This window comes from Anastrepha obliqua, chromosome 5, assembly GCF_027943255.1.
Source record: "Anastrepha obliqua isolate idAnaObli1 chromosome 5, idAnaObli1_1.0, whole genome shotgun sequence".
Classification (NCBI taxonomy): domain Eukaryota; kingdom Metazoa; phylum Arthropoda; class Insecta; order Diptera; family Tephritidae; genus Anastrepha; species Anastrepha obliqua.
The window spans coordinates 125,374,529-125,401,490 of NC_072896.1; the positions used below are offsets into that span (position 1 = coordinate 125,374,529).

General features: G+C 35.9%; 5 protein-coding genes across 6 annotated transcripts; 2 read left to right on the forward strand and 3 right to left on the reverse strand.

The window, feature by feature from the left end:
• Window positions 1-164: 164 nt before the first annotated feature.
• On the forward strand, window positions 165-3,165 carry LOC129247672 (kinesin-like protein Klp68D). Of its 2 annotated transcripts, none has more exons than XM_054886905.1 (2): window positions 165-237; window positions 410-3,165. In XM_054886905.1, exon 2 carries the CDS (start codon window positions 468-470, stop codon window positions 2,778-2,780), a length of 2,313 nt encoding a protein of 770 aa, XP_054742880.1. In that variant the 5' UTR covers window positions 165-237; window positions 410-467; the 3' UTR covers window positions 2,781-3,165. The 2 variants fall into 2 exon arrangements, with proteins under 2 accessions (XP_054742880.1, XP_054742881.1); XM_054886906.1 differs by having other exon boundaries at window positions 221-279.
• Window positions 3,147-3,991, reverse strand: LOC129247673 (trafficking protein particle complex subunit 4). The gene is made up of 2 exons (XM_054886907.1): window positions 3,749-3,991; window positions 3,147-3,684 (listed from the first exon to the last, which is right to left on the reverse strand). The coding sequence occupies exons 1-2, from the start codon at window positions 3,921-3,923 to the stop codon at window positions 3,200-3,202; spliced, it is 660 nt and encodes a 219-aa protein (XP_054742882.1). The 5' UTR covers window positions 3,924-3,991; the 3' UTR covers window positions 3,147-3,199.
• Window positions 3,992-5,997: 2,006 nt separating this feature from the next.
• On the reverse strand, window positions 5,998-7,263 carry LOC129249056 (probable cGMP 3',5'-cyclic phosphodiesterase subunit delta). Its single transcript, XM_054888680.1, has one exon. The coding sequence runs from the start codon at window positions 7,132-7,134 to the stop codon at window positions 6,673-6,675; it is 462 nt and encodes a 153-aa protein (XP_054744655.1). The 5' UTR covers window positions 7,135-7,263; the 3' UTR covers window positions 5,998-6,672.
• Window positions 7,264-9,751: 2,488 nt separating this feature from the next.
• Window positions 9,752-11,460, forward strand: LOC129248667 (TATA-box-binding protein). Its single transcript, XM_054888298.1, has 4 exons — window positions 9,752-10,239; window positions 10,297-10,436; window positions 10,496-10,739; window positions 10,822-11,460. The coding sequence occupies exons 1-4, from the start codon at window positions 9,919-9,921 to the stop codon at window positions 11,098-11,100; spliced, it is 984 nt and encodes a 327-aa protein (XP_054744273.1). The 5' UTR covers window positions 9,752-9,918; the 3' UTR covers window positions 11,101-11,460.
• Window positions 11,461-13,193: 1,733 nt separating this feature from the next.
• On the reverse strand, window positions 13,194-14,153 carry LOC129247469 (eukaryotic translation initiation factor 3 subunit K). Its single transcript, XM_054886601.1, has 3 exons — window positions 13,991-14,153; window positions 13,466-13,905; window positions 13,194-13,404 (listed from the first exon to the last, which is right to left on the reverse strand). The coding sequence occupies exons 1-3, from the start codon at window positions 14,059-14,061 to the stop codon at window positions 13,250-13,252; spliced, it is 666 nt and encodes a 221-aa protein (XP_054742576.1). The 5' UTR covers window positions 14,062-14,153; the 3' UTR covers window positions 13,194-13,249.
• Window positions 14,154-26,962: the final 12,809 nt, after the last annotated feature.

Sequence of the window (26,962 nt, forward strand, 5' to 3'; positions counted from 1 at the left end):
CTGTGCAGGCACTAACTAAATTTCCAATTTAACGTTCTCTGAGTGTACTTTGGCAACCTTCTTGTAATGAGTAATGAAGAATATCACAGAGTTCACCTGATATTATAAATATTAGCAAAAGCGATAATATGAACTATTTTTATCGACGAGCTCTGTTTTGGGTGTCTCTAAGTCAATCGATTTATTCTCAACTTGCGAATTATTTCAGAAAGAAAAGTGAAGAGCTGAAAATTATTGGTATCTATATATCTTGATTCGATTTTAGGCAATTTCCAACAGGTTTTTAAACATTTGATTTACAGAAATAATAAAAACCATTGTTTTAATTAAAAACAAAAAGTTAACTTTAAGACGTGAGCACAGATTTGACAGATATTGATTTTTAAAATTTCTTCTATGTGTTTACTAGGTAACGACCACCACAACAAAAAGTGGACTGCTCCTATAATTACATAAAGTAGCACAATATGAGCGCTCGACTACGACGTCCTGGCACTGCCAACAGCCAAACACCAAATGAGTGTGTCCAAGTTGTGGTGCGTTGTCGCCCAATTAGCAACCGAGAGCAATCAGAGGGGTCTGAGGAAGTGGTCTCCGTATATCCAAATCGTGGCGTAGTAGAGATTACAAATTTGACGGAAGCCAACAAGGAGCAAACTAAAATGTTCACCTATGATGCGGCTTATGATGCCAGCGCATCGCAAATCAACCTTTATAACGAAGTAGTTTTCCCGTTAGTAAGCTCAGTTCTTGAAGGATTCAATGGCTGCATATTCGCTTACGGCCAAACTGGAACTGGAAAAACGTTTACCATGGAAGGTGTAAGAGGTAACAATGAACTTCAGGGTATTATTCCTCGAACATTTGAGCAAATTTGGCTTCATATAAATCGAACGGAAAATTTTCAATTTCTTGTGGATGTCAGCTATTTAGAAATATATATGGAAGAGCTGCGCGACTTACTGAAACCAAATTCCAAACATTTGGAAGTGCGTGAGCGTGGTTCGGGAGTCTACGTGCCTAATTTGCATGCTATTAATTGTAAAAGTGTGGACGATATGCTTAATGTTATGCACATTGGCAACAAGAATCGTACTGTAGGCTTTACTAACATGAATGAACACAGTTCACGATCGCACGCCATCTTCATGATTCGCATAGAAATGTGTGACATTGAAACAAACACTATCAAAGTTGGAAAACTTAATTTGATAGATTTAGCAGGTAGCGAGCGTCAATCGAAAACAGGTGCTTCGGCTGAACGCCTGAAAGAGGCAAGCAAAATAAATCTTGCTCTTTCTTCACTTGGAAATGTAATCTCAGCATTGGCAGAGAACTCGCCGCATGTGCCCTACCGCGATTCAAAACTTACGCGACTCCTACAGGATTCTTTGGGTGGGAATTCCAAAACTATAATGATAGCAAATATTGGTCCGTCGTCTTACAATTATAACGAAACATTGACAACTTTGCGTTACGCATCCCGGGCTAAAACTATTCAGAACAAACCAGTTAAAAATGAAGATCCTCAAGATGCTAAACTTAAGGAATATCAGGAGGAAATTGAAAGGTTGAAGCGACTTATTGCACCGAAGCAACAGCAGCGCACGGAAAAGATAGGGAAAAAACGTCAACGAAAACCAAAGAAAGAAAAGGTTAGCAACGAAGTGGTTCAAATGGAAGTCGAAGAAAGTGAAGAGGAGCCAGAGTCAGATAAAGAGAATGAGGCGGAAGCAGCAAAATCCAATGAGGAATTAGAGCGAGAGCGCGTTGAGACTGCGAAACTCGCTACCAAGCTAGCGGAATTAGAATCGCAGTTAGTTCGTGGTGGTAAAAATTTGTTGGACACATATAGCGAGCGTCAGTTGGAGCTTGAAAAAAAGCTGGTTGAGATTGCAGAACGTAAGAAACGTGAAATCGAAATTCAACAGCAACTAGAACTGCAAGAGGAAACTACACTGGAAATACGAGAGACAGTTACTTCTTTAGAGCAAGAAGTTGAACTGAAGAAAAGAAAATTGTCCAAGTGTTATGCTAAATATTTGGCTCTACAACAGGAGCTGAACGACTGTAAATACGACCACAATCAGGATTTACGTGAGTTGGAAATGGCGCAGAACGAACTTGTTAAAGAGTTGAAACGACAATTACTAATTATTGATAATTTTGTACCAGTAGAAGTGAAACAACGCCTCTATACGCAAGCAAAGTATGACGAAGAGCAAGAAGAGTGGAAATTCTCATCTGTTCCATTGGTTGACTCCAATTTCCTAAATAAACGTCCCGTTTCTTATCCACAACGCCGCCGTCCCATATCGGAATATGCTCTAATGGAGGCTAAAACAAATACCTCTTCTTCATTGCGATTTAAAAATGAAAATATTGTATCGTATGAGTTAGAAATGCCATGCCGCACTACGCAGGAGCACCGTTCTCCTAAAGTGTCTGCGTCGCTGCAGGCTGTATTAGCTCAAGCTATGCAAACGGGTGATGACATCGACATTGTAGATTCACACACCAATTCCATACGCAGTCGCCTTGAAAATATTATTAACGCTAGTGCTAATGCAACGGCCTTAGCATCAACTAACAATAGTCCTACAACGCCAAATGGTGTTGGAGTGGTTCCCGTTGCTGGCCCACGCAATATTAAGCCTAGTCGTGGCACAGTCTCTCCTGGTTCGGCTATTGACTCGAATAGGCGCCCGCCTACTGGCCGTGCAGTGCCCAAAAAACCAGCCTCCGCTTATCCAAAAGCCCGTGGTTTGGTAAATAAGTAAAAATAGTATAAAAGATAAATATATAAAAAGCATTTCAAAGGAATGTATTCATAATTATCAGAGATAATTGTGGGGAAATTACCGTTTGAGGAATATAGAAGCCTAAGCATTTTTAGTCTTTATTTCTTGGTCAGATCTTATTGTTTTGGCAGGTGTTAATTTTGTTATAGGAAATACTCCCTATTAATATACATACATATACGTATTTATATACACATTTTTTGTTTTTATACCATTTTATTTTTTAAGATTATTGTTTTGTTGAATGTGCAATTTAATAGTAAGGAATGAAAATGCATAGTAAACATTTTATATCTAACAAGCTTAAAGTAAAAATAAAATAAACCACGCACCCAGCACAAATAGTTCGTGTTCTTTTAATCTATTCAAGGTTTTTATTTGGAATCAAAATATAAATATTATTTATCCAAGTTATTTATTCCCGTCTTTTCGACCATATCCAGTAACGTTTTAAGTTTATTTTCAAACAATTCGCAACGTATAGGCATTTCTAGCGCGTAAAAGGGATTTTTTAGAACATAATCCGAATACAATTCATAAATTTTGCGAAGTAACATATCCATTCCACTTAGACCTGTTTCGGAAATTATAATGAATTTAACTCCGGTTAGTGTTTGAAAACAGTGCAAAGTAAATGTATCGGCTTCCAATATTTCAATGCCAGAACTTTTTGGTTCCGGACTGAGTTGGCTCGCAAATGCATAGAGGGGATAGAACGTACTGGCCTGTACAATCTTTTCATTGGTAGTCAATTTTGGCCTGCAAAACTTCAAATTCAGCGGATAGTTCTCTGCGTTTTCCAGCACAGTTTTGACATCACGACCATCTTCCAGTGTGTTGCCGCTCACTGGCATTCCGTTCACAGCCATCAAAACATGTCCAACTACGATTATTAGATGTGTTAACACATTACCTTTATTAACATATAAAATGCGGGTACTACTGACCATTGATACCATCTTTTTTATTAAAGACCACAGATATTTTCTTCGGATCATAGTCAAGCATCAAATCAATAGGATACGTAAACGAACGCTCTTGCTCTATGCGCGGCACATTGCTATCCAGGTTATAAATAAGTCCACCAGATTTGCTTACTATATACACTCCATAAATTATCATTTCTCCTAATTATTTTTATTTACAAATTTCTAATACTGTTCTTCTTCTTGTTAAGAAAATATTCACTACTGTATAAACATACGAAAAACTAAAGAGGAATTCTTAACAGGTGTAACACTGTAAACTTCTCCGTTGAGCGCTTCGGAAATACTGCTGAAATGAAAGACCCTGCCGGATGCAAACCCGGGCCGTTCCGGTACCGTTGAGGGAACTAACGCGGTCGAGTTCGATTATATAAATTATAAAATTAGATTTAAAGGTATAAAACTGATAATAATATAGGTTGCCGTAAGATACCTATTGTGAATAAGCCAGCTTTGAAATTCTGACGATTGCTCAATTTATGCTATGTTACGGTATGTAACTTTCCCCCATTTGTAATTCACTTCCCAATTACCCATAGAACTACGTAATTCGCTGAAGATCATTTCTAAGTAATTCAATCCCAATTACTTAACGGTTTCCGCACAAATTGTTGCCTTCCCTAATTTTCATTGGAATTTTATCGAACTCAGCTGTCAAACCAAACGTAAAGTAAACCAAATAAAGGAAACAAACGTCGAATAAAAACCAGAAAAGGTTATTTTATGAAAATGGAGACAAAAAAAGTTAAATAAAAACTTTTGTTATCGTTGTTTGATTAGCATACATATACGAGGAATGCTGAACAAGTGACAGTCCTTTACCGGATATAAATCTGGGTCGTTCCGGTTACGTAGAACCGATTATTATTATACATACTATGCTGTTGTTGTAGCAGCATAAACATTCTCCAACATGTAAGGGAAATGCTGTTGGACCGACAACCTCTGGCCGAATATAAATCCGAGTTGTTCCGTTAAAATTATTATGTCAAGTAGGTTTTTGGACAAAAGAGAATGGTGGAAGAGACCAATTTGTCTTCAGAGATGCCGTGCATTCAAGTTGTGCATTTTCGTTTTCACCTGCACCATTGAGTCCACTTATCCTTGGTTCTGAAATTCCTGCACCATTTCTTAAAGTATGTGCATGTTTTGCAGTAGCCATGCTACTCGCCTGTTCACCCTATATCTCTGTTAGCGCCCTTTCATCGGCCTGCTGCGATTGGTGTCAATTTTTCTTATTGATGGTAAATGGAAAAGGTATATGAAATAAAGTAAAATCTCCGTTATAAAAGGAAGTAAAATTTTTTAGTCTTAACTTACATATATTGTGTATATGTATTAGACATTCCATTCAGAACCTAATAGATAAATCTAATATTAAAATGTATTAAAATCTAACACATAAGTCTGAATGTAAGTGTACATTAATCGTAGTATACATACATATATATGTATTATTATTGACCTCAATGGAGCTCAATAATATAAGTGAAATTGTTAATAGTTAGATAATTTGCTTATTATTTTAAAAATAGATTGCAAATAAACGAAAGTTAAAAAAAAAAAAAAAAAAAAAAACCTTACATATAAGAAAAAGAGCTGTCAAAGCGAATTACGAATGCGCCGTGGAATCAAAATAGTGCGCGTACAACATACCGTGGGAACGTAGCATAAGACTGGGCTAAATTGGGTCCAGATAAGGTGAGTTCGCTGTTTTTTTTGATGGTTGAAATGTAATAAATTGCAAAAATTAATGTTGTTGAAAGATACTAATAACTCGTTCATTACACATTGATTATGCCTCCGAGGAAGGTGATATCAGTTCAGCAGCTAATTTCTTTTTTTTCATGGTTTGTATGTAAAAAAACTGATGTTTTATAGTAACAAAAAAAAACTATTTTTGTTATTTTGATTGTTTACATTTGGCATTCAAACAACTAAATTCCAAAAACCAAATACACGTAAATATTGTAATAAAGTATTAGAGTTTCGGCTTGTTTTGCGTAGCTGATGAGGAGAAAATGGTCATATTGCATTAACTTGATTTTCAGGTTGCTGCAATTTTGCTAGGTGCTACCTACATATTAGAAGTAAGAACTTCAATATGAATTTATCGATTAAAAAAGAAAACTTTGTAACGAAAAACTATGATTTTCGTAAAGTTTTATGTATAAAATCAAAATGTATGAATTAAAATTGAAACATATAAATCTTGTTATTAATTAATTATATTTTTAATTTTAATAATGTTTCAGTAACATTTTAGGCTAGACTATTTGTTAAATGCATAAGCATTTATACGTACTTATGCACTATGTATGCAATAATGGTTTGATCAACGCACTATCAAGCATACAAGAGGTGCTTAGTCTGATATAATCAAAACACTTAAAATGTTATAAATAAAATGACAACTTCCTATCCACCCGCTTGCCTTGCAGTTTGCATTGCAAATACAAAATTGCGTTTTTTTTGTTGCGTTTTTGCAGCGAAGATTCACTTATTACATGCTGCATGTAAAATTAGTACCTTATTGGGTCATATATGTATGTATATGTATCTCCTTAAATATTAATAACAATTACAGTAGCCAAATGCTCAATTTTTGGGATTGATTGATTCATGTACAGATTTAATGATTATGATAGTTCCTTATATTAGTGCATAAAGTAATCTCTGCCTTCGGTTTTCACCCACCGCTCACTGGAAGCGGTTACCATAATTAAATTAATAAATATCTGCGGTAAAGTTGAACAGCCTTGGCCCGAAACCGCTTAAATGCGTCACCATCGGAATTTATTGGGAAATCGAAATTCACAAAGCCAAAAGTACACCATGTGTGGGCGTTTACGATGAGAAGCGCGGTCGCGTTCTTACTTATTTGCTTATATATAGTAGAGGCGCACAATCGATTTGGTGATAAGTGTGTCGTTGTCATAGAAACTGGTTTGAATTGTGACATTGCCATTTAATACCTTGGCTGGCATCATCTGTGATTCCGGCGCTGCTTCAATTGTAGATTGCCAAGTGTTTGTTGTGTTTGCACCTACCCAACCCATTTCGAAAAACCATTCTTCCATTATACGTCCTTTGAAAAGCACCTTTTGATCAAGACGAAAATTTTCCATCGGTTCAATGGTGCTGAAATTTATTTCGCGGGACACTGCACGCAAATCCAATATTTTGATTGGCACACGCGCCTCATGCTCAACATCTGGGGAAGAGAAATCCTTGTTTTCTTGCCAAATTACTTTTCCCGAATCCGCGTCGCGCAGGATCATATAATTTATTTGGAATCCTTTCTGGATCTTATCTCCAGAACTAATCTCTACATCTTCAGAACCCATGTTTTGTTGGTATTGTTTCAGAAGATCACTTTACGACTGGTTTATAAATAACTTATTTAATTATTTTCGCCTTTTTTCACTCACAACCAATGTAACATATTATTGACGTTTCCCTGTTTTATTACTGAATAGTTCTTCTTCTTAGTGCAAATTACTTGTTCACAGTAATAAAGATGAAAGCGAATAGGCTACAAGAGAAATCCACAGGTAATGGTGCTTACAGTCACCAACGGAAACGCAGGCCCGTGGCAGCTGATACGATACAACTAAAGAGAGCCCCATGTAAATGAATTCTCACTTCCCTTCCGTTCAGTACTATCGTGGATTTCATCGTAGGATTTTTAATAGTTTCGTAGAATCGTGTCAGCTGATAGTTCTCTCACAATACAGTACATTTCGAAATTAGTTACAAAATAAACTTAGAACAATTTTCATTTTTATTAAAATAACTTAAAAACAATATTGAGTAATGTTAATTATATATAAGTGCACTAAATATTTGTATTCGGGGGTCTTTGACTCTGGCATATTATACAATGAAAAATTGTATGATAACGCGGATGTGTGTAAAGTTGTGTATGCAAAAATATCAATGGCAACATTGTGTTGATACAACCAAACACAAAGAAACGCAAACCGATGTATTCTGTAAATATGTAACTAAAAGAACGCACTTTTTTTCTACGGGATAAGGTTTGCTCAATTTTGTATATCCTACCGGCTGCGGTAAGGGACTACGATACCTTGGTGAGTGTGAGCCCAATAACTATGAATGTGGTTATTCACGATCTAAGCCATAGCACTTAACAGTAATCCGAAGGTGTGAAAATTGTATACGACTTTCGCTCGTTGCGGCAATGCTGCTCTTTTATGTCGTACTTATTTATTTATGTTATTTTTTACTGTTTTTATACACGCTTTTGCGTGAATATATACTTTATCACGTCTCACTTTAAATTGATCAAATGAACTAAATTCATAAAAACCAAGCTTAGATATTTATCCTGAAAAGCGGTGGCCTTCATCTACTCCTGAATAATGAAGGGTATATCAGTGTTTACTATTAGACTTTTAAGAAAAATGTAGCAAAATTAAAGTGAACATATATTTGCATGTGATTTTGAATTTCGTTCTAAGAGACATATATTTTCAGTCCCTTGCTTCATTTAGAAAAAGAAACCTCAAAAATTATATTTTTTTAAGTATTTATGAGTATGTAATATATTAGTAATTTACACACAACGTTTCCCTTATCCTCGCCTACCCCTCTTTCACAAGTTACGAATTGAAGCAAAAAATGTGCCCTGTTATTTCAATATTTAGTTTACTGAATGTGGTTAAATATATTTTTAATAATAACCTTCACTACAGTGAAAATTGTAAATACTATACGAGTATCGAGACAAAATGTACTAAATTATCATAGATTGTACCAGAGAATGTTAATGGAATGAGAAGGAGCAAATGTTAGAGGAGGTTTTTTCGAGTACTAATTTGTAGATTCATACTAAGGGATTTTTTAAGGCAGATATTTACCACGCTAGTAGAAAAATTCAGATTTTTTCCATTAACATTCTCTGGTATGAATCTACAAATTAGTACTCGAAAAAAGCTCATTTAACATTCGCTCCTTCTCATTCCATTCACATTCTCTGCTAGATGGGAAACTCTTTTTCTCGTGAGAGCACTAAAAAATGTGCATTTTTTATAACACTTGCCAATATTGCCACACCGGTAGAAACATAAATTGGGTATGTTTTAAACAAAAATTGGGAATTTTTAGTTTTCCTCACCATTGAGGTTTGTATTTAGTGTGCGGTTGCCCAATAGCCTTATATCACTCGTAAACACCTCAAGTGATATAAGGCACAATCCGTATGAAATATGTACATAAATAAGCAAAAAATTTAAAAATTTATATGTAAATGAAATTATTTAAAACTGAAATACAAAAGTAATTTAATAATAATAAAGTAATGAACGCGAAAAACATAAGTTATAATTAAAAACATGACATATTGCGAGTTTTTAATATAACACAGGAAGTGGGTAATAAAAAAAAAATCTCAAACAACGAACAGAATAAGTTAAAGCAGATTACCTTTAATTTTTGTAAAATATCTCAAACTAAAATTCAATTCCCTTACCTACTTTTTTCAACCATAGAATATTTACGTATATACTAATTTACATAAACCAACACACAGTTTTCAATAAAATTACATAATGTACATGAGACTAATTAAAAGTAGAAGTCGAAAAGGATATAACGAGCTTTGGATTCTACAAACTCACTTCAATTATTACATTTCAGTTGAATTAATTTTAAGACAAATAGTTATAAACATTTCAACGCGTCATTTCTCCATTAAGCAAAAAGGAACTGTTTTCGTCAGTTATTTTTGGCACGTTTCTTCTGGCAGCCTGCCATTTCGCCTATCAGCTGCTCAAAATCCCATAATGCGTGAGTGCTGCCAAGTTTTGAAACGTCCTCATGGGCGCGCTCTCTCTCAAAATGAAAGAGTTTCACATCTTATTATCTATGTCGTGCACGCGAACACAACTATTATAGTATCTTTATTTATTTTTGCATTCGAATCAGTCTGTTTGTGGCATAAAAAACAACGCGTAGGAACGTCGCTATTCGGTTATGGCAGAAATTGTGTGTTGTTCTTTAGAAGTTATTATCTTTCTTTCTTTGAACGATTTTATTAAATGCGCCTATTTATAAACGCGATAAAATAAAAAAATACTGATTTAAAGTGTACGCATTACTATAGGAAAATGGAGCAAATGTTGAGTCCCGGTTTCTCTATTCCGAGCATCGGAGCAACTCCACTCCATCAAATGGATGCAGATCAACAGATAGTGCCTAATCCTGTTTATCACCCTGCTGCGGATACACATGACCTAAATCATATGGGAATGCCTTCGCTGCTGAATAGCGGCACTTCATCGGCCGGAACAGTAAATAATTCTAATATGAGTGGAAGTTCGCCTCAGATTTTGCTGACAGCGCATAAGCAAATGCAATCATACCAAAGTTCCAGCACATCAATGACAAATGGTAGTGCGCCACAAAGTCTAATGCAACCACAAACGCCGGTAGGTAACAAACTTCTCCGAAGTAGAGTTCATTCATTCAATTGATGAGTTTTCCAGCAAAGCTTAATGTCACCGATGGTGCCGATGAGTGAACGCGCCGACAACCTTAGTAATATTCATCAAACGATGGGTCCTGCAACACCTATGACGCCAATGACGCCAGGTTCGGCTGATCCTGGTATTGTACCACAACTGCAGTAAGTTTTTAAGAAAGCGAGCACATTTATAAAACTGAAAATAATTTTCGGCCATTTAGGAACATAGTTTCAACAGTAAACTTATGTTGTAAATTAGATTTGAAAAAAATAGCGCTCCATGCGCGTAATGCTGAGTATAATCCAAAGCGCTTTGCTGCTGTAATTATGCGAATTCGAGAGCCCCGAACTACAGCATTGATTTTCTCCTCTGGCAAAATGGTGTGTACCGGCGCAAAAAGTGAAGATGATTCTCGGTTGGCGGCTCGAAAATATGCGCGTATTATTCAAAAATTGGGATTTCAGGTATTTAAATAAGCCTATGTTTGGAATCTATACACATATAAATGCATATAGACCAAATAAATGTGTTTGTTTTACATTTTAGGCGAAATTCCGTGATTTTAAAATCCAAAATATGGTTGGATCATGCGATGTGAAATTCCCAATACGCCTAGAAGGTCTGGTACTTACACATTGCAATTTCAGCTCGTATGAACCTGAGCTATTTCCTGGTCTTATTTATCGAATGGTGCGTCCTCGTATTGTTCTTCTGATATTTGTGTCTGGCAAAGTGGTGCTGACGGGTGCGAAGGTTCGCCAGGAAATCTACGAAGCTTTCGACAAAATATTTCCTATTCTTAAAAAGTTCAAGAAGCAATCCTAACTTCCTAAGCAGTACACCAATGCTTTTCTTGCTGGATTTTTCATATCACTTCGGAAATGTGCTCCAGTAACATATAATTCATCGCCTAAAGACGACTTCGGTCAGATATCTGCAACCGGCTCTTGGATGAATCAGGGAGATATTTTCAATATGTTAATATATAATATATTAAGTGTTCAAATGTAGTTTACTTTATAAGCATGTTAGAACTTCAGAACTTCGTAGCTGCAGACTTATGAGCTTCGAACTATTATTATAATTTAATAATTTAATTTTGTACGGCATCTTCTAAACTTGCAATTATTTAGGTGACTTATATACATATATTTTCATAATAAATTATAAATTTTTTGACATCGATTTGTGTTGAGATGTTATTTTCATGAGGCCCTATGCTTCAGTGGAAGAAACAGGAAGTAATGATGGTGTTATTTTCATTCTCTTCGTGGGAAGTGTGAATGACCGGATGAGGAACATTTTGCCGCTCATATTTAAAATGACTTTGTATTTAAAGCCAAATCGATTGGTGCGTGACTAGCATTCGGAATTCAGAGAGAACGTAGAAAGATGAAAGTAAATAACAAGTTTTTGACGTGATAACGTCTTATAATTCGATTTAGCCGGCTGCACGCACGAAAAAATGTGTCGTTATCTTGCTCATTCGTCGTTATCTTGCTCAATCGCCGTTACCTTGCTTGAACTGCAAGCGAAAGCGCGTAATGAACGACAAAGAGCACAATCGGCCCCCGCATTCGGCAACGTTAGACATCTGGCTCTCTCCTACTTGAGTGAGCATATATATGTATGTATATGCGCATTTGTTTATAAATTCACATATTTGTATTTGCATATGCCTTCTTCCTATGTGCATGGTAATGAACCATTTCCCTGTTGAGAATAGGAGATGATAGGAAATGAAAGGGGGTGTTTCGAGTGTAATGTGTCTTAAAAAAGGCAAATCGATGATGTTGCCTCTTAGTGTTGTTGACTTATTAAGGTCTGATGCACAATCGAAATTGAACATATATTTCGTGAATTTGATCAATGTTTCGTAATTGTTCACGTTTGTGTAAATGTAACTTGATCAATTCCATTACGATTCCATTTACCTCCTCCTCTATATCCATACAAAATATCTATCAAACAAATAAAATTTAAATTTTCTTTAGAAAAATGCAATCATTCCATCAGTATTTTCTTATGACGTTGTCACGTTAAACTATCATCAGTAAACCGACTTTACAGACCTCTTTTTTCTAATAGCGGTCGCCCCCCCGGCAAGCAATGGCAAACCTCCAAGTGTATTTCTGCTCGGCCAAACACCCTGAAAGGGTGTACTCGCCAATTATATATATATTTAAATAAAGAGTTCATCTCAACTTGAAATTATTTTTTTAAGTAGAGAAAGAAATATATAGCAGTTTAGACTCAAAGATCACTTTGAAAGAATTTATGGAAACATTCAGATTTTAAACAACTACTCGCGGACACCAAACTGTTCATAGCGGCGCTAATTAATAATAATAAAAAATAATAGCGGTGTTAATTTCGGTTGTTTTGTAAGAAGTTTGAAGGCAAATATATATTAGGGCTTACACCCTTTGGTGTTTGAACGAAGTCCTCCTCCTCTTGGTGCTGTGCGTTTTGATGTTTTTTCTCAAATGGAGGGGCTTCTGAACTGCAAATAGTTTTTTAAAAGGAGATATTTCATGGCAAAAATGCATTCGGAGGTTTGCCAGTGTCTGCCGAGAGGTTTTTAAATCCGGTTTCGGCGACCGCTAAAGATAGATAGAAGGAAAAATTCAATAGTTTTTCAGCACACGGCAAATGTTGTTGTAGTTGTAGCAGCATAAAAATTCCCCATGAGTGGTGCTGGAGTTACAGTCCGTAGCCGGATATAAATCCGGTTCGTTTCGATAACGTACGACCGATTGTTGTGGCAACGCTTTACTTGTTGTTGTTGTTTTTGTCTCCTGTATGCAATATTTTATTAACTTTTAATATTTATATTAGGGTATGATATTGAGATATACATATTTCATTTTTAGAATACCGTTCTTCGGTACACATTAACACATTAAGCTTTGTTAAGATTTAGTTTATCTCGTGTAAAACTTTTTATTTAGTTCGCAAAATTTCTTAGTTTCAATTACAAACACTGAGCCATCAAACCACCTAAATTATCGAATTCAATTTTTTCAGTGATATTTTTCGTCTTAATTTTCTCATCTTGGACAGCAATGACGATCAGATTGCCCTGATGTTTCCAACCGTACTTCTTTATCCATTGTTCTAGTGTGGAATCTGCAAATTTAATCAATTTTGTGTAAATCAAAAACAAGTAACTTATATCAGTTTTATTTACCCTCAATACTGCCCAAAAGTTCCTTCAATAAATCTTTTCTGATTGTTTGGAAGGTAATGCCTATAACGTGACATACAAATTTACGTATGGAATCGTGGAAGCCAGCTATGTGACGAAACATGGCGCGATTTACTTCCGCACGTTGCCAAAAGAGTGTAAAGTCAGTACGCTCTAATATATCTGCTAAATCAATTATGGTTTGCACATTTCCATCTTTCATTTGTTGAGGAAGTAGCAAGCACTTAGCCATTACAAAATCTGTATGAGGCAGATTTGTCAAACACTTAAGTAGTATTGTGTATGTAATATCGAAGTTTAGCATGTGAGGATTGAATTGGTAAAGCTTCAGCACTGCCAGATTAGCTTCTAGGTCGTAGGTGTTATTTTTAGCTTGATCCTCCACATAAGCCTCCAATGTTTTCAGATGATCCGGGTTATACCTATTTAAAAAGTAAAGCCACCATAAATATTCGTTTAAGGTTATGTACGAATTCTCCACCCGCACATATTTAACTATTAGATTACCGTTCAATGCAACCCAACATCTCTTGGATGGTTTGACTTTGTCCATTCTCCATTTTAACCATATGTGACATTTTGTTGTTAGAATGTTTTATTTAATGTGAGCTATTAGAAATTCTGCAATGCGACGCAAACAAAATTCACAAATTCATGTGTTGACGTAGGAAAGAAAGAATGAGAGAGGGCACATAACTGTCAGTTCATAAAATTGGTAATGCAGTGTCCGATTGTAATAGATTACATACAGATTTACTAATATACCCTACAGTTCATAAAGATAGTTACTTGATTGTTTTTGTTGGTCATGGGAGACCGCTTTTATTTTGAAGTTGGTGGGATATTTACGTGGTTTTTGTGTATTGATGCACATATGAATATGAAATAATATAGAATGATATGCGTTTTACTGTTTACTTGCAATTAAAATTATGATTTTTTTTTGTTTTTTTCATGAGTATGAAAAGCTTTTTATGGCTTTGTTATAACCTGCCGACGGTTGGTTTTGGATGAAAATCTGTTATATATCCGTGAATATAATATGAATGTTTTTAGGACGGATAATATCACTACTCCGCACTCGCACTACTACATATGTATGTATATATCAAAATGCTGAATAAGGGTGGATTAGGTAATAATTGAGTTTTAAAAGTACGTATATATAAATAACGTATGTCTAAAGTATCCTCAATTCCATTTCAATGGCAGTCCCATATGACTTTTTAATATAATAAATGAAAACACGATTTTTTCGATGTTTCACTCTGAAGAGGACCTAGATTGCCATCATCATTCAACGCTTTTACATGATTTGCTTGGGACCAAAAAGAATCAAGAAGCGTTCAAATTAACTTCATTCATTCCTTAATATTTGGTTTAACTCTTCAGTATTATTTATATTAGGCAAAGTGAAAAAAAAAATTAAAATGAAAGGTATTAGGAACGACAATTTTTCTTAAGAATAACTGTTACTTAAAAACGTAAAACTTATTCTTCGATCAGTGGCTAATTGTTTTCAACCTTGATATAACTGCTATTACTTGTCTCTGATAAAAACATTTATTTTCAACGAAACGGAAAATGTATATACATAATTTTTGCAAAGCATTAAATTTCAAATATTATCACAAAAAAAAAAGAAAATACAATTTACTTAACTTCTAGGAAATTGAAATCTTTGTTATAACTCGCCAATTTAATTTCATACACGGATTAGCTGAAGTAAACCTTAGGCGTTGTGTGGCGCAATTGTTTTTGTTTTTCACATTTCGTCTAACGCAACATCAAATTGTTTTAATTTGAAAAGGACTTTGACTTGTTTTCGCCTGTTTTGATTTGCGCTGGTTATGGATCATGGCTAGAAAATCATGGAACACCGAAAAATCTGTTTCACATCTCGCGTCAAGTAAATTGAAAATTTGAATCTTATCTTACGTGACGATTTTTTACGTATTTTCATATGCGACATGAGAAAAGCTCATCCGTATTACATTCATTGTAACTCATACGCAACATTTATGAGGGTGTAAATATGTATATGTGACTGTTGTATTATATCAGTGTTGCTGTTTTCCTGCTTAAAAATCCCGGAATATAAAGTTAACACGTCTTAAACGAGTTTGTGTTTGTGTGACATACCCGAAGTTAGCCGAGGGCTCGAACATGAAATATCAAACGATAGAAAAAAGCTCTTTTCTAATGAGTCGGGCAAAGACTGTTCGAAGTCAGGTCGCCATTGAAAAGACAACAAAACAGAGGCGCAATACAAAATTTGTGTAGAAACATGGGGAAAGTCTAACAAAGTATGAATTGGTGCTCTATCTTTATCTCTTATTATTATTATTATTATTAGTATTACTAATATTAATGTTAATTTTAAACTATATATGTTTTGACCGTATAGTTGCTAATTCCTTAGGCCTTGCATTAGCTAAAAACATCTCAAAATTGTTTTAATGCAAAGCTCGGGACTTGAAATGCCTACACAATAGCGACGCTCAATGCATGCACTAGGTATTTCTGTGTACATACTCGCATGTATGTACATACATACATATTTACATGTATAGATCTGTTGCTTTAAACTGTTACTTTGTGGAGATCCCGTTTGGATACCTGCCCAAAGTGCTCTGCCCTGCTTAGCCACCACCCATAGCTGAATATAAAACTGAGAATACACTTACACACACACATATGACACGTGTACACACATATGCCACTACTTACGAGTGTATGACAATTCATGTGTTTATTTTAAGCAGATGCGAGTGTGGGCGGATCCGAGGGGTGTTTGCGAAATTATATAAGTGGACCGTTTATTCTTGTTGGTCGTCTATAGTATTTTGTGTAAAAGGTTTTTCCAATGTATTAGAATGGAAAAAAATAACCGCGGGTAAGGATTTTATTCTATTAAATTTATAAGCTTTATTTGATATGAGAATTTTATAGTTGCACCCAAACTTTGAAATTTGCAAATGTGAAGTAGTACTAACTTATCTCAGCCCACATAAGCTATTAGGGATAATTTTATTTCCGTGAAAATTTAAGCCAACGAACAAATATGACTACATAAATTCAACTTCATTCACATATGCATACAAGTAGAATTAGCCTTGTAAAAAGTGGACTAGTTCATGCACTATCTATACTAGACTACATTGCTTCAGATTCACATAAATAAAATACAATATTTGTTATTTATGAATATAAATCTGTTGGCGAGTGCGACATTGCTTCTCCGTGTTAATTCGCGCCTGTACATAAAAATTAATAAAGGAGTAGCTTAAATTTTTACTTCAAAGAACTCTTTGCCTTTCAAACCTTTAAAATATCGCAAAAGTAAGAGTAGTAATTTAAGTGTTTCTTTCCATTAACGCCATTTATGTTAAAGTCGAGACGAAATTCCCGGGCCAAAAAGTTTTCAAAGTTTTTGCAAATTTTGTCTAACAGTAAAAACTGCATTGCGGGAAATCTATAAATGTAACCCAAGTAAAATTATTTATTACTCATAAATATACAGGGTGCGCCATCTTTTATGTCGCATTGAAAAAAAAAAAGTTTTGCATAAGTGAGGTATTTTTATTTGGTTTGGTTATTTACAATTTATGAAAACTATTTTTTTGAATACACGACCTTTATAAGCAATCACAAACTGCGATCTTTTTTCTGCGTTTGTCATCACCTTGTCAAGCATTTCGGGTTTTATAGCGTCGATTTCGGTTCTTTCGGTGTAAAGCGATCCATGGTTGAAATTGTACTGAATTGACGTATCGAAAACAAGTATGTTGAAGTCGATCGGTTGACAAAGTTATTCAGCGTTTACATACCGACATAAAAGATGGCGCACCCTATCGTTCCCACGACAGTCGGTTCTACGTTACCTAATCGACCCGGCTTTATATCCGGCCAAGGATTGTCACTTCAGCAGCATTCCCCATATATGGAATGTTTATGCTGCTACAACAATGACAACAATGGCGCACCCTGTATATAAAAATAAAGAAACACAAATAACTGAAGTTTAAAAAAACTTACCTTTAAATTTCCACATCCACATTTTCACATACTTTAATAGTTATATTACTCTGATTTTAATTAATTTTTTTATTTTCTTAATTTTCTTAAATAATTTTTACTGCACTGTATTTTATTTACGTTATTTTAATACTACAGTTAATTCTTTTTTTTATAAAACTTTAACGCTCTGCTATTAAGCAATAATTAAAGGTGATGAAAGACGTATAATTCACCCTGTGTCTGCCGTCTTTAGCTACTTACTAAATCTGTGATGTCCTTTTGGAAAAGCTACTTTCAATTTCAGAGCAAATTCGAAAGAAAAAATACTCAAAAGCATAGAAATTAAAATTTTTGCTGAAAAAGATAACACGCAATACTATTTTTGTTTATGTCCTAAAAGACAAAATGAAAAGAAAATATTGGGTAAAATCGTGAAAAGGTGTGAGTGATCACTTTTCGGCAACAGATTTCGTGATCGGGCCAGACCGGAAGAGGGCGAAGTTGTCTAGTGATGCTCTTCCGATGCCTATAGAAAGTTTGCATTGCTGCTATGAACCCTAGACGGCCCATCCTTTGGTTGGCTTCTATGCAAACATAGTCAATTCTGCTTTATTTAAAAAGTGTAGTTTTATTTACACGAATTTTAATTTACATCATATTACTGATTGTCATGCGTTTCATCTGGAAAAAGAATTGGCCCATCTTAAGGAACGACTTGTGAAACTGGATAAATTCAAATCCACCGTCAGTCGAATAGCTCAGAAAACAGACTAGGAAGTTGGAAGACCGAAGCAAAACAATTCATTGGACTTGGGACGATATGGCACAGGCAATATCCAAAACTCGTACATGAGTTAGATCTTCTGAGAATGGAAAAATATCTCTTTTGTGGGAGACTTATAGTTTTTAAGACTAGGTTGTCAAGAAGCTTAAGAGTGTTCGAGCGAAAAGTGCTCCGAAGGGTGTTGGCTCAATACGCTGCAACGATGGAACATAACGAATACGCAACAACGATGAGTTGCTGAACTTATGTCGTTAAACACGTTAAATCCCAAAGGCTTCGATGGTTAGGTCACACTGTGCGCATGAAGGACAGCCGTCCTCAAAAACCTTTTTAACAACAAACTCTCTAACGACCCGGGCCCGAGGAAGTCCAAGGTTAACCAGTCATAGCCGACCTGAAAAAGCTACGAGTGAGGAGCTTGAAGTCTGTTGCTATGAATCGTGCAGATTGGAAGAGGATTATGGACGAAGCTAAACTCACTCTGAGCTGTAATCATGTTGGTTATCACAATTGTTTGTAAAACTACGAGTTTTTGGATTTTGGATACTCTTATTTCTAAAACCTGAAGAAAATCGTAGCAAATTTGGGAAACATTACTAAATTAAAGAATAAATTAAATCTTTACAAACAAAAATACCATCAAACATATAAGAACTCGGTACCAAGACACATTGTCATGATTTTATACATATATGTGACGGGAATGGTTAAGTTAAAAATATAAATAATTAAGTATAATTCATAACATAATATTAAATATATTCTATGGTTTACTTCATGTTTTTCTCAATTTTTACTATTTTTTCAAAAAGGGGATAAACTTTCGCAAAGGACTGACGGGACAATTTCAATGAATACTATTTATTCAAATGGCGTACGCACAAACGCAATTAGTTTTCATAATACCATCTGGTCTGATTTTTCATCACATGCTTACAGGCGTGCAACCAACATTAGTCTTTTTTTGCATAACGTCCACGCTTGTACCGCAACCAATGCCATTCTGACTAGTTATAATACTAGTTATAATACCACTTTGTTCGCAAAAATTTGCAGGTAATATGTGTAGTACATAAATATACATATGTATATATCGATGTAAGCAAACTGCCTGTTACTTTCGGTGGCACATTTTAAAGTCTCTCCAATTCCCTGCATATTAAACATTTTAAACCTTTCCTCTAAGAGCATTCTCTTCATTTCGTGATTGTTAGCGATTGTGTGTAAAAGTAGGCGTTTACTATTATTATTAAGTAGGATTTTAATTAGTTAATAAATTGATCGCAAAACAAATACGTCACGCTGTGAGTTCATGAAATACTTTTGCGCGCGCCAAACCTGCTCGAAATGCTAATTCCCTAAGCACAAGCACAAAAGATTCGGCAAAGATCAAAAGGGCTTCCAAATGCCGTATGCACCTATATATGTATGTATTGAGATGTAAAGGCAAAGATAGGTACAAACTGCTAACTTCAGGTAGCCGATCGTGTTTAGACTAAAAGGATCATAAATGGCATTATGAACTAACGGCAGATTAAAATATGTACGTGGCTTAGTTTAAATACTTTTGCCGTTAATACCTTAGCCAAGGCAAATGCTAAGAAGGCATTTGAAAGGGGCTTCCGTGTGTAGGAGTAGCAGGAGGATCTCATTACTTTTCAAAGGATTTCAATTAAGTTACAAATTGATCTTCAAACAATCAGGACATGCTGTGAACGCACTCCAGAACTAAGAGGAGTCCTATGAGCTGTTAATATACAAGTATCTATGTACGAGAGGTGGTTGATAAGTTCGCACCCAAATGAATGAAAGGTATGATTTTGTATTTTTTCTTTTTTTTTCAAATGTAGCTGCCCTCAAAGGAAATATACCTTTTACATCGTGAATATAATGCCTTTGTGACAGTGGAAAATATACTTTAAATTTCTCTTCAAAATGGGTTTCTACGGCAATTTTCTCATTTCTCTCATTGTCGCCTGAAATTCTACGTCCCGTTACCCTTTTTTTAAATTTGAGAGCAAAAGGGCAAAAGTCACTGGGAGTCAGGTACTCTTCAGTAACACTTGGCGCGAATGACTGTACTGGCCGTTCATGGTAGATCCTTTAAGTAAGCACTGAATTAATAAAAGTCTCGTGGTACCTCCGAAAATGGTAGCCATAACCTTTTAAATGGTAGCAGACTTTTTTATTTTGAATTTCTTTGGTGGCCTTTCTTCGTGTTTATAAACTGCATCGGCACTTAATTTCATACTGACACCTGTATTCACCGACCAAAGGTCACAATGTGGTTGCAAATTTCGCCACTTCTACACAACTCCAAAAAAACTTGACAATTCGCCAATCGTCATTGCGTTTAGAGCTTACATCCATTCCGTACAACTCAGTAAATTAGAAAAGTGAAAATATGAAAATTATGAAAATTTTTGAAATTGAAAAAAAAGAACTAAAAGCAAAACTCATCATAGGCTATGTGTTACTTGACAAGTTAACTTGACATATAAGTGAAAATTTGCTGAATGCCTTTATTTCTATAAAAATTAAATTTAACAAAATACATACATATTTTCATACGAGGGTTGCTTTTTATATTGTGCCCCCAATAATGAAAACATAGTAAAATAACAATGAAAATGGCTTTACTGTGCTTCAAAATATTCTCCTCGTAAGTCAATACATTTCTGCATACACTTAAACCAATTTTCAAAGCACTTTGGGTACACCGAGTGGATACCTCCTCCGACACGAGCCGTTTAAAGGCTTCAACTGATACTTCAAGCGTTGAAAAACGTTGACCTCGCATTTTATTTCCGATCTTTTGAGTGCTAAAAAACTCGTTTGTGTGAGCCGAGACACATAGAGCTCGCAATGCCTTGGTGAAAGATGATTCCTCTTCGATGGTTGAAAAAATAAATTTGAATAGGTCGAGCCAAGAAGCACCAAGAGATTTGTTGGCTTCTAAAATGCTCAGGCTAAAAAGTCCATTTTATTTAGAGCTCTGGAAGGAGGGTAGATTGTCAAGGATGAAAGGAGAAAATTATCAGAGAAAGAGATAGGAAAGAATAGAGACAGAGATAGAGATAGTTAGTTCTGTGAGAATTTTCCAGATCCTTTGGCAAATCTGTAAATATCCTCCAGTTTTAGAGAACAAATATTACTCACTCTCACGACACCGGATCCCAAAACTCGTAGCCTTGCTTTAGCAAAGGTAGGACACTCACAGAGAAAGTACCAGTGATATCCGCCTCCTCCAAGCAAGACAGGCACATCGGGTCCTCATTGATTCCAATGGTGATCATATGTTGACCTCATGGGTTGTGTCCTGTAATAATACCGACCATCAACCGAACGTCTTTCCTTCCAAGCTTTAATAGAAAGTTTGACAGTTTTCTGTTCGGACTTGTCACAAAACACTTTGCAGCTCTCCAGCGTTCTAAACCGGACCATCGCTCTTTATGCAAATTGCATACATAATCGCTGATCCAATTCATGATTCCTCCGGAACTGATTCCGATTATTGGCTCTGGACCTTGTGGGGGAGCCGATGATCCACGGTTGGCCAATTCATCGGCAATTTCGTTTTCTTGAACACCGGAGTTTCCTGGAACCCATATAAGTACAAGCCTGTCTTGTGACAGAATTAAGCTTCTTTTTACATTCTTGAACAATCGTTGAGGTTTGCTTCGCATTCTCCAGGGCCTTCAGTGCAGCCTGATCACTGAAAACACCAGTCTGTTTCCCGCTCCATCTTCTCTTGATTATCCATTCGGTTACTTTCAGGATGGCAAAAATTTCCGTTTGGAAAAAGTTGCTATTTCCCCCATAGCATAGTGATACTTATTAGTAGGTTGTTAATTCTTCGTAAACTTGTGGCAAACAAACGTTTGTGTACCACTCAGACTTAGACTGCTTTAGATTTCTCTTGTAGTACAGGTGTGACATGACCAGATTTTCCGAAGAAATTGACGACAATTTGTGAACAACTTTTGTTGGATTAAGCTCGTCTTAGAACACACATACTGTCTAAGACTCCTCACCTGTTACGATGTCATATACTTGTTTTGAATGCTTTGATGCCATATACGTGCTTTGATTTTTTTCATAAATTCTTTACACCAATCGCGACACGAGTCATTTTTTGGGCAATTGTTAAATTTTGCGGTATCCAACGAGAACAAATCTTCTTTACTATAAAAATGCTCATGAAATATTGAATGCATGTTAGTCCCACGAATGCCCAAGTATGGCTCCAACTCGCGATATGATACATGACGATCTTTCGTTACCAATCGATTGTATTTGGCACAACAACCGTCTTTGGTCGGCCTTCAAAAAATTCTTATTGTAAGGATCGACGGTTACGTTGGAGCTCGTTGTACCAGCGTTTTACAGTGACTAAGTGAGCTGCTTTATCGCCAAATGTCGAAGTAAGTTAATCAAAGCACTTTTGTCTCGACAATCCACGTTGAAAATAGTAATAAATCATGGCACGTAAATTTTCCCAATTTAATTTCATCTTTTGGACGAGTTGAATTCTTCAACTGACTGAAAAAGTACAATACAAAAAAAAAAACTCCTAAGTGAAAACGTTATATATAAGTTTATGCTGAAAAATATTAAAATTTTCGATAAAAAATATCGAATTACAGCTCATCATCGTAGTTTTGCAACGGTGCGAAATATAAAAAGTAGCCTTCGTATTTCCCGTTTGTTATGACAACTGCGAATCTTTTTAAAATAACAAATTTTCAATTTAATTCAATAACAAATTTAATTTAATAGCAGTACTTATGATAATACATTTGTATACATAAAAGTGTAAGCGATATACATATTTCTATATGGATGCCTTCATTAGCGGACATCGGAGGCTACTTCTTTTGGCCTTATACGCAGATATACTCTTAGATCAACGATTTCAACCTCAAACGCTTGCAACTGACAGCATAACGAGATTCTTGAGTGGCTGACTCATTCAAGTACAGCGCTGAAGTGTTAATTGGAAAGCATTTCACACCCCTGCAGTAGTAATTGTTGCACGCCTCATAGCAGTGTTGTGTAAAGGATATCCCCTAACGCGCCTTTTCGTGGCATGAAATCAGATATGAACGAAAGCAGGAATCAATTTTCGGATTTTAATTGTACGAGTAGTCGCAAAAGTGAATCACGCACAAAGAAAGGGGGTGTAAGGGAAAAATGTAAGTGAATTTAAGTGAAAAGGACAGCTGGGAAAATATTCTGCATATAATAAAAATGCTTGTGCATGTCTGTATATGTACACACATACATAGATATATACGGAATGTGTCTGCAACGAAAGGTACATTGTAAAAACAAATCGCTTGAAACAGGCCGATTGTATGCTTAAATTGTAAATTGATGGTGCGTAAGTAATAATTTTATAGTTAAGTCTAATGCTGATACTTTTATATTTTAATCTTGCCCAAACGAGGCTATATTCGCCTTACCTACCTACCCACATACCTATAAGTATAATATTTTGCCCAAAACTGTTTGAGAATCAAAAACAGGAAATTACAAAATACTCGCTTTTGAAAATCCTTGGCTCAAACGATCAAATGCGCATCAACGCAGTTTTTTAATTCGTTGCTTTGTTCTTTTTTTCTTTACTTTTGCTGCATTGAAAATTTGAAAGGAGCAAAACGATCAGTCAACAAAAGACAGCAATATTTTGCTACACCAGCTTATCCTGGTTGATCCATGTTTTACAAAGTGGCACCGGCGCGACATGCGATGCCGTCAGTGAGAATTCGTTAGAACAAGAGGGAAAGATGAAACACACGTAGACTTGGAAAACAATTACATATATGGCAGGCCCAATAAAATCTTTTTTTTTTAACAATCAATTGAAAACGATTTCGGCCAACGTAGATCAAGCATAAAATTTTACTCTTACTTCAATTTGTTCACTTCATTCTGTTTTAGAATTGTGCTTCGCTGTATATATACACACATTTACATACATATGTACACAAAAATGACCAGTAGCTGAGATTATTATCAGCCGGCACACGGTTGTGAGGATAACACAGGATTTGAATAATTGCACTTTCCCACTTCAGTTTGTCTCGAAATGCAGTTAAGCTGAAAACTACGGCGTGAATTCGGTTTTGGATAAACTGGACAGCAGTTGTATGCAAACATAAAAAGAATAGTGTTTAGATATTACAACAAAATATGTATGTCAATAAACGAGAGGTTCACCTTTACATGCATACATTCATACAAACTTATATATGTATTGTACATATGCGCGTTCACACTTGAACTCTGCTACCATAAAGATCGGTGAATTTGAATTAAAATCTGTTGAAATAGAATGTAGAATAGAATTGGAATAGCCTGCTAAAGCTTTTATATGAAAATGTATTGTAAATGTACATACCAGTACTGTGAGTTGTGCCTTTTCCAAACTGGATAAAAAAGCAAAGCGATTGGGTTTGGTGGTGAACGATGACAAAACGAAGTACCTCCTGTCGTCAAACAAACAGTCGGCGCATTCGCTTATCGGCACCCACGTCACTGTTGGCAGTTATGATTTTGAGGTTGTAAGCGACTTCGTTTATCTAGGAAAGATTTTTACAGATGTGGCCAATATCAGACCGTTAACCGGCTGTTAGCTGATTGGCTGATGTAACAGAAGATGCGTTTACAAAAAAACTGAGATTTTGTTACTGATATAAGAAAAAATCAACACAGCCTCCGCTTATATTATTTCGTTGCCATCTGAACAACGACTGATTGGACGAGTGTGTGGATATGTGTGAAACGAGAGGGCAGTGTGACGTGGCAGCCGAAGTTGCCCGCACAATTTTGTTTTCCATCATATCTAATGGCCAACCTGGTAAATCTATTATACTTGCTAGGAACCAGCTTTAACACCGATAACAATGCCAGCCTTGAAATTCAACAGAGAAACTCTCTTGCCAACAAGTGCTACTTTGGACTAAGTAGGCAATTCAGTAGTAAGGTCCTCTCTCGATGAACAAAACTAACACTCAATACGGCTCTCATCATGCCCGTCCTATTATTGTGTTAAAGAAAAGGATTCTGCGGAAGATTTCTGGAGCTTTGCACGTTTGCGGAGGTGACGGCGAGAATCGCAGGCGATGAAACAATGAACTGTATGAGGTTTTCGATGACATAGATATAATGCAGCGAATAAAGATCCGGCGGCTCCGTTGACTTGGTTGTGTCGTCCGAATGGATATAAATGCTCCGGCTCTGAAAGTATACGATCCGGTAACAGCTGATGGTACCAAAGGAAGAGGAAGACGTCATCTGCGTTGGCAAGATCAGGTTGTCGTTGTAGGAACATAAACATTCCCCATACATGTACGGGGATTGCTGTTGGAGGGACATTCCTTGGATATAAATCCGAGTCGTTCCCGTAACGTAGAATCGACTGTCATGCGAACGACAGTTATGGTAGAGATGGTCTTGGCTTCATTTGGTGTGTAGGTGGTGCCGGTTAGCACGAGAAAGAAACAACTGGCGCGCTTTGTTAAACTCGGCCAAAATCGCTTAGTGGTTGTCGCGAAGAGATAATCAAGATGAAGAAGAAATGTCCATACATGTGTCAAGAAGAGAGCGGCAGACACCAAGACCATGGAGAAGGGGAAATTAAATTTCTTTACATATGGTTCCAAGCTGGACGATAAGGTTGGCTATGGAGTATTTTCCAAGGAATTAGGACTTGAACTATCCATTCGACAACCAGACTATTGCAGTGTCTATCACGAAGAAGTTATATCTATAAAAGAAGTGGCTACAAATCTAAATAAGCATGCCGTAACAAAAACTACTTTAAATATAAGCTCGGATAGCCAAGCGGCCATTGAATCAATGAATCCGGCTATATTAAGATCAAAAGTTGCACAGGAATGCCGGGCAGCCCTAAATGATATTAGTGTCATATTCAAAGACAGCCTTATTTGGGTTCCAGAGCACAGAGACATTGAGGGACGTTGTAAAGGCGATGAGCTAGCCAGGAATGGCACTACTCTTCAACTGCTCAGTGCTAGCAGTACCGTTGGGATTCCCATGGCCACGAGCAAATCAATAATTAAGAATAACATTACCCAAGAGAACAGTTGGGCACTTCCTTTGCAATTGTCCAACCTTAGATAAAATCAGAGCAGGTTTTCTAGGTAAATACTTTTCAATTCTCTAACTTAGAACCTCCGTTTCATAAGAGCCCCAAAATGGTTCCACGAAGAAAACTAAATGAGGTTCCCGTGTTCACAGTGGTATTACAATGGACCTGCAAGGTCTGAGTGAGTTGGTCGTACAGATGACTACCACCATAACCTAACCTAATGTATTGTATTGTACTTATATACTTATAATTTATTAAGCACTCAAACATTTCTTAATTTTTGAATTAAGACATTTTTTTAATTACGAAAGTGTACATATAATATAATATATTCAAATCGTATTTCCTATTTTTTTTTAATAATGAGGTATCAAGTACACACACAGTAAAATTATCATTCACTTCGTTAAACCCTTTTAAGGTTTGTGTTATTTATTTTGCTTTCGAAATAATTTTTAAAGATTGATTCTGTTTGCTGAAAGATTGATTTTGTGTTTGTTTGCAATGCTGCCTTTAGTGTAGGTTCTTTTTGCACTTTTGTATTCAAGGTGTGTTCGCT

What these genes read in the sequence shown, in the direction of transcription:
- LOC129247672 (XM_054886905.1), top strand. Translation starts at nt 468, where the DNA reads ATGAGCGCTCGACTACGACGTCCTGGCACTGCCAACAGCCAAACACCA.
- LOC129247673 (XM_054886907.1), bottom strand. Translation starts at nt 3,923, where the DNA reads ATGATAATTTATGGAGTGTATATAGTAAGCAAATCTGGTGGACTTATT. An exon ending in TAAAAAAGATGGTATCAATG is followed by an intron (nt 3,685 to 3,748) that starts GTCAGTAGTACC and finishes TAATAATCGTAG; the next exon opens with TTGGACATGTTTTGATGGCT.
- LOC129249056 (XM_054888680.1), bottom strand. Translation starts at nt 7,134, where the DNA reads ATGGGTTCTGAAGATGTAGAGATTAGTTCTGGAGATAAGATCCAGAAA.
- LOC129248667 (XM_054888298.1), top strand. Translation starts at nt 9,919, where the DNA reads ATGGAGCAAATGTTGAGTCCCGGTTTCTCTATTCCGAGCATCGGAGCA. An exon ending in TAATGCAACCACAAACGCCG is followed by an intron (nt 10,240 to 10,296) that starts GTAGGTAACAAA and finishes TGAGTTTTCCAG; the next exon opens with CAAAGCTTAATGTCACCGAT. An exon ending in TTCAAAAATTGGGATTTCAG is followed by an intron (nt 10,740 to 10,821) that starts GTATTTAAATAA and finishes TTTACATTTTAG; the next exon opens with GCGAAATTCCGTGATTTTAA.
- LOC129247469 (XM_054886601.1), bottom strand. Translation starts at nt 14,061, where the DNA reads ATGTCACATATGGTTAAAATGGAGAATGGACAAAGTCAAACCATCCAA. An exon ending in ATGTTGGGTTGCATTGAACG is followed by an intron (nt 13,906 to 13,990) that starts GTAATCTAATAG and finishes CTTTTTAAATAG; the next exon opens with GTATAACCCGGATCATCTGA. An exon ending in ACTTTTGGGCAGTATTGAGG is followed by an intron (nt 13,405 to 13,465) that starts GTAAATAAAACT and finishes TTAAATTTGCAG; the next exon opens with ATTCCACACTAGAACAATGG.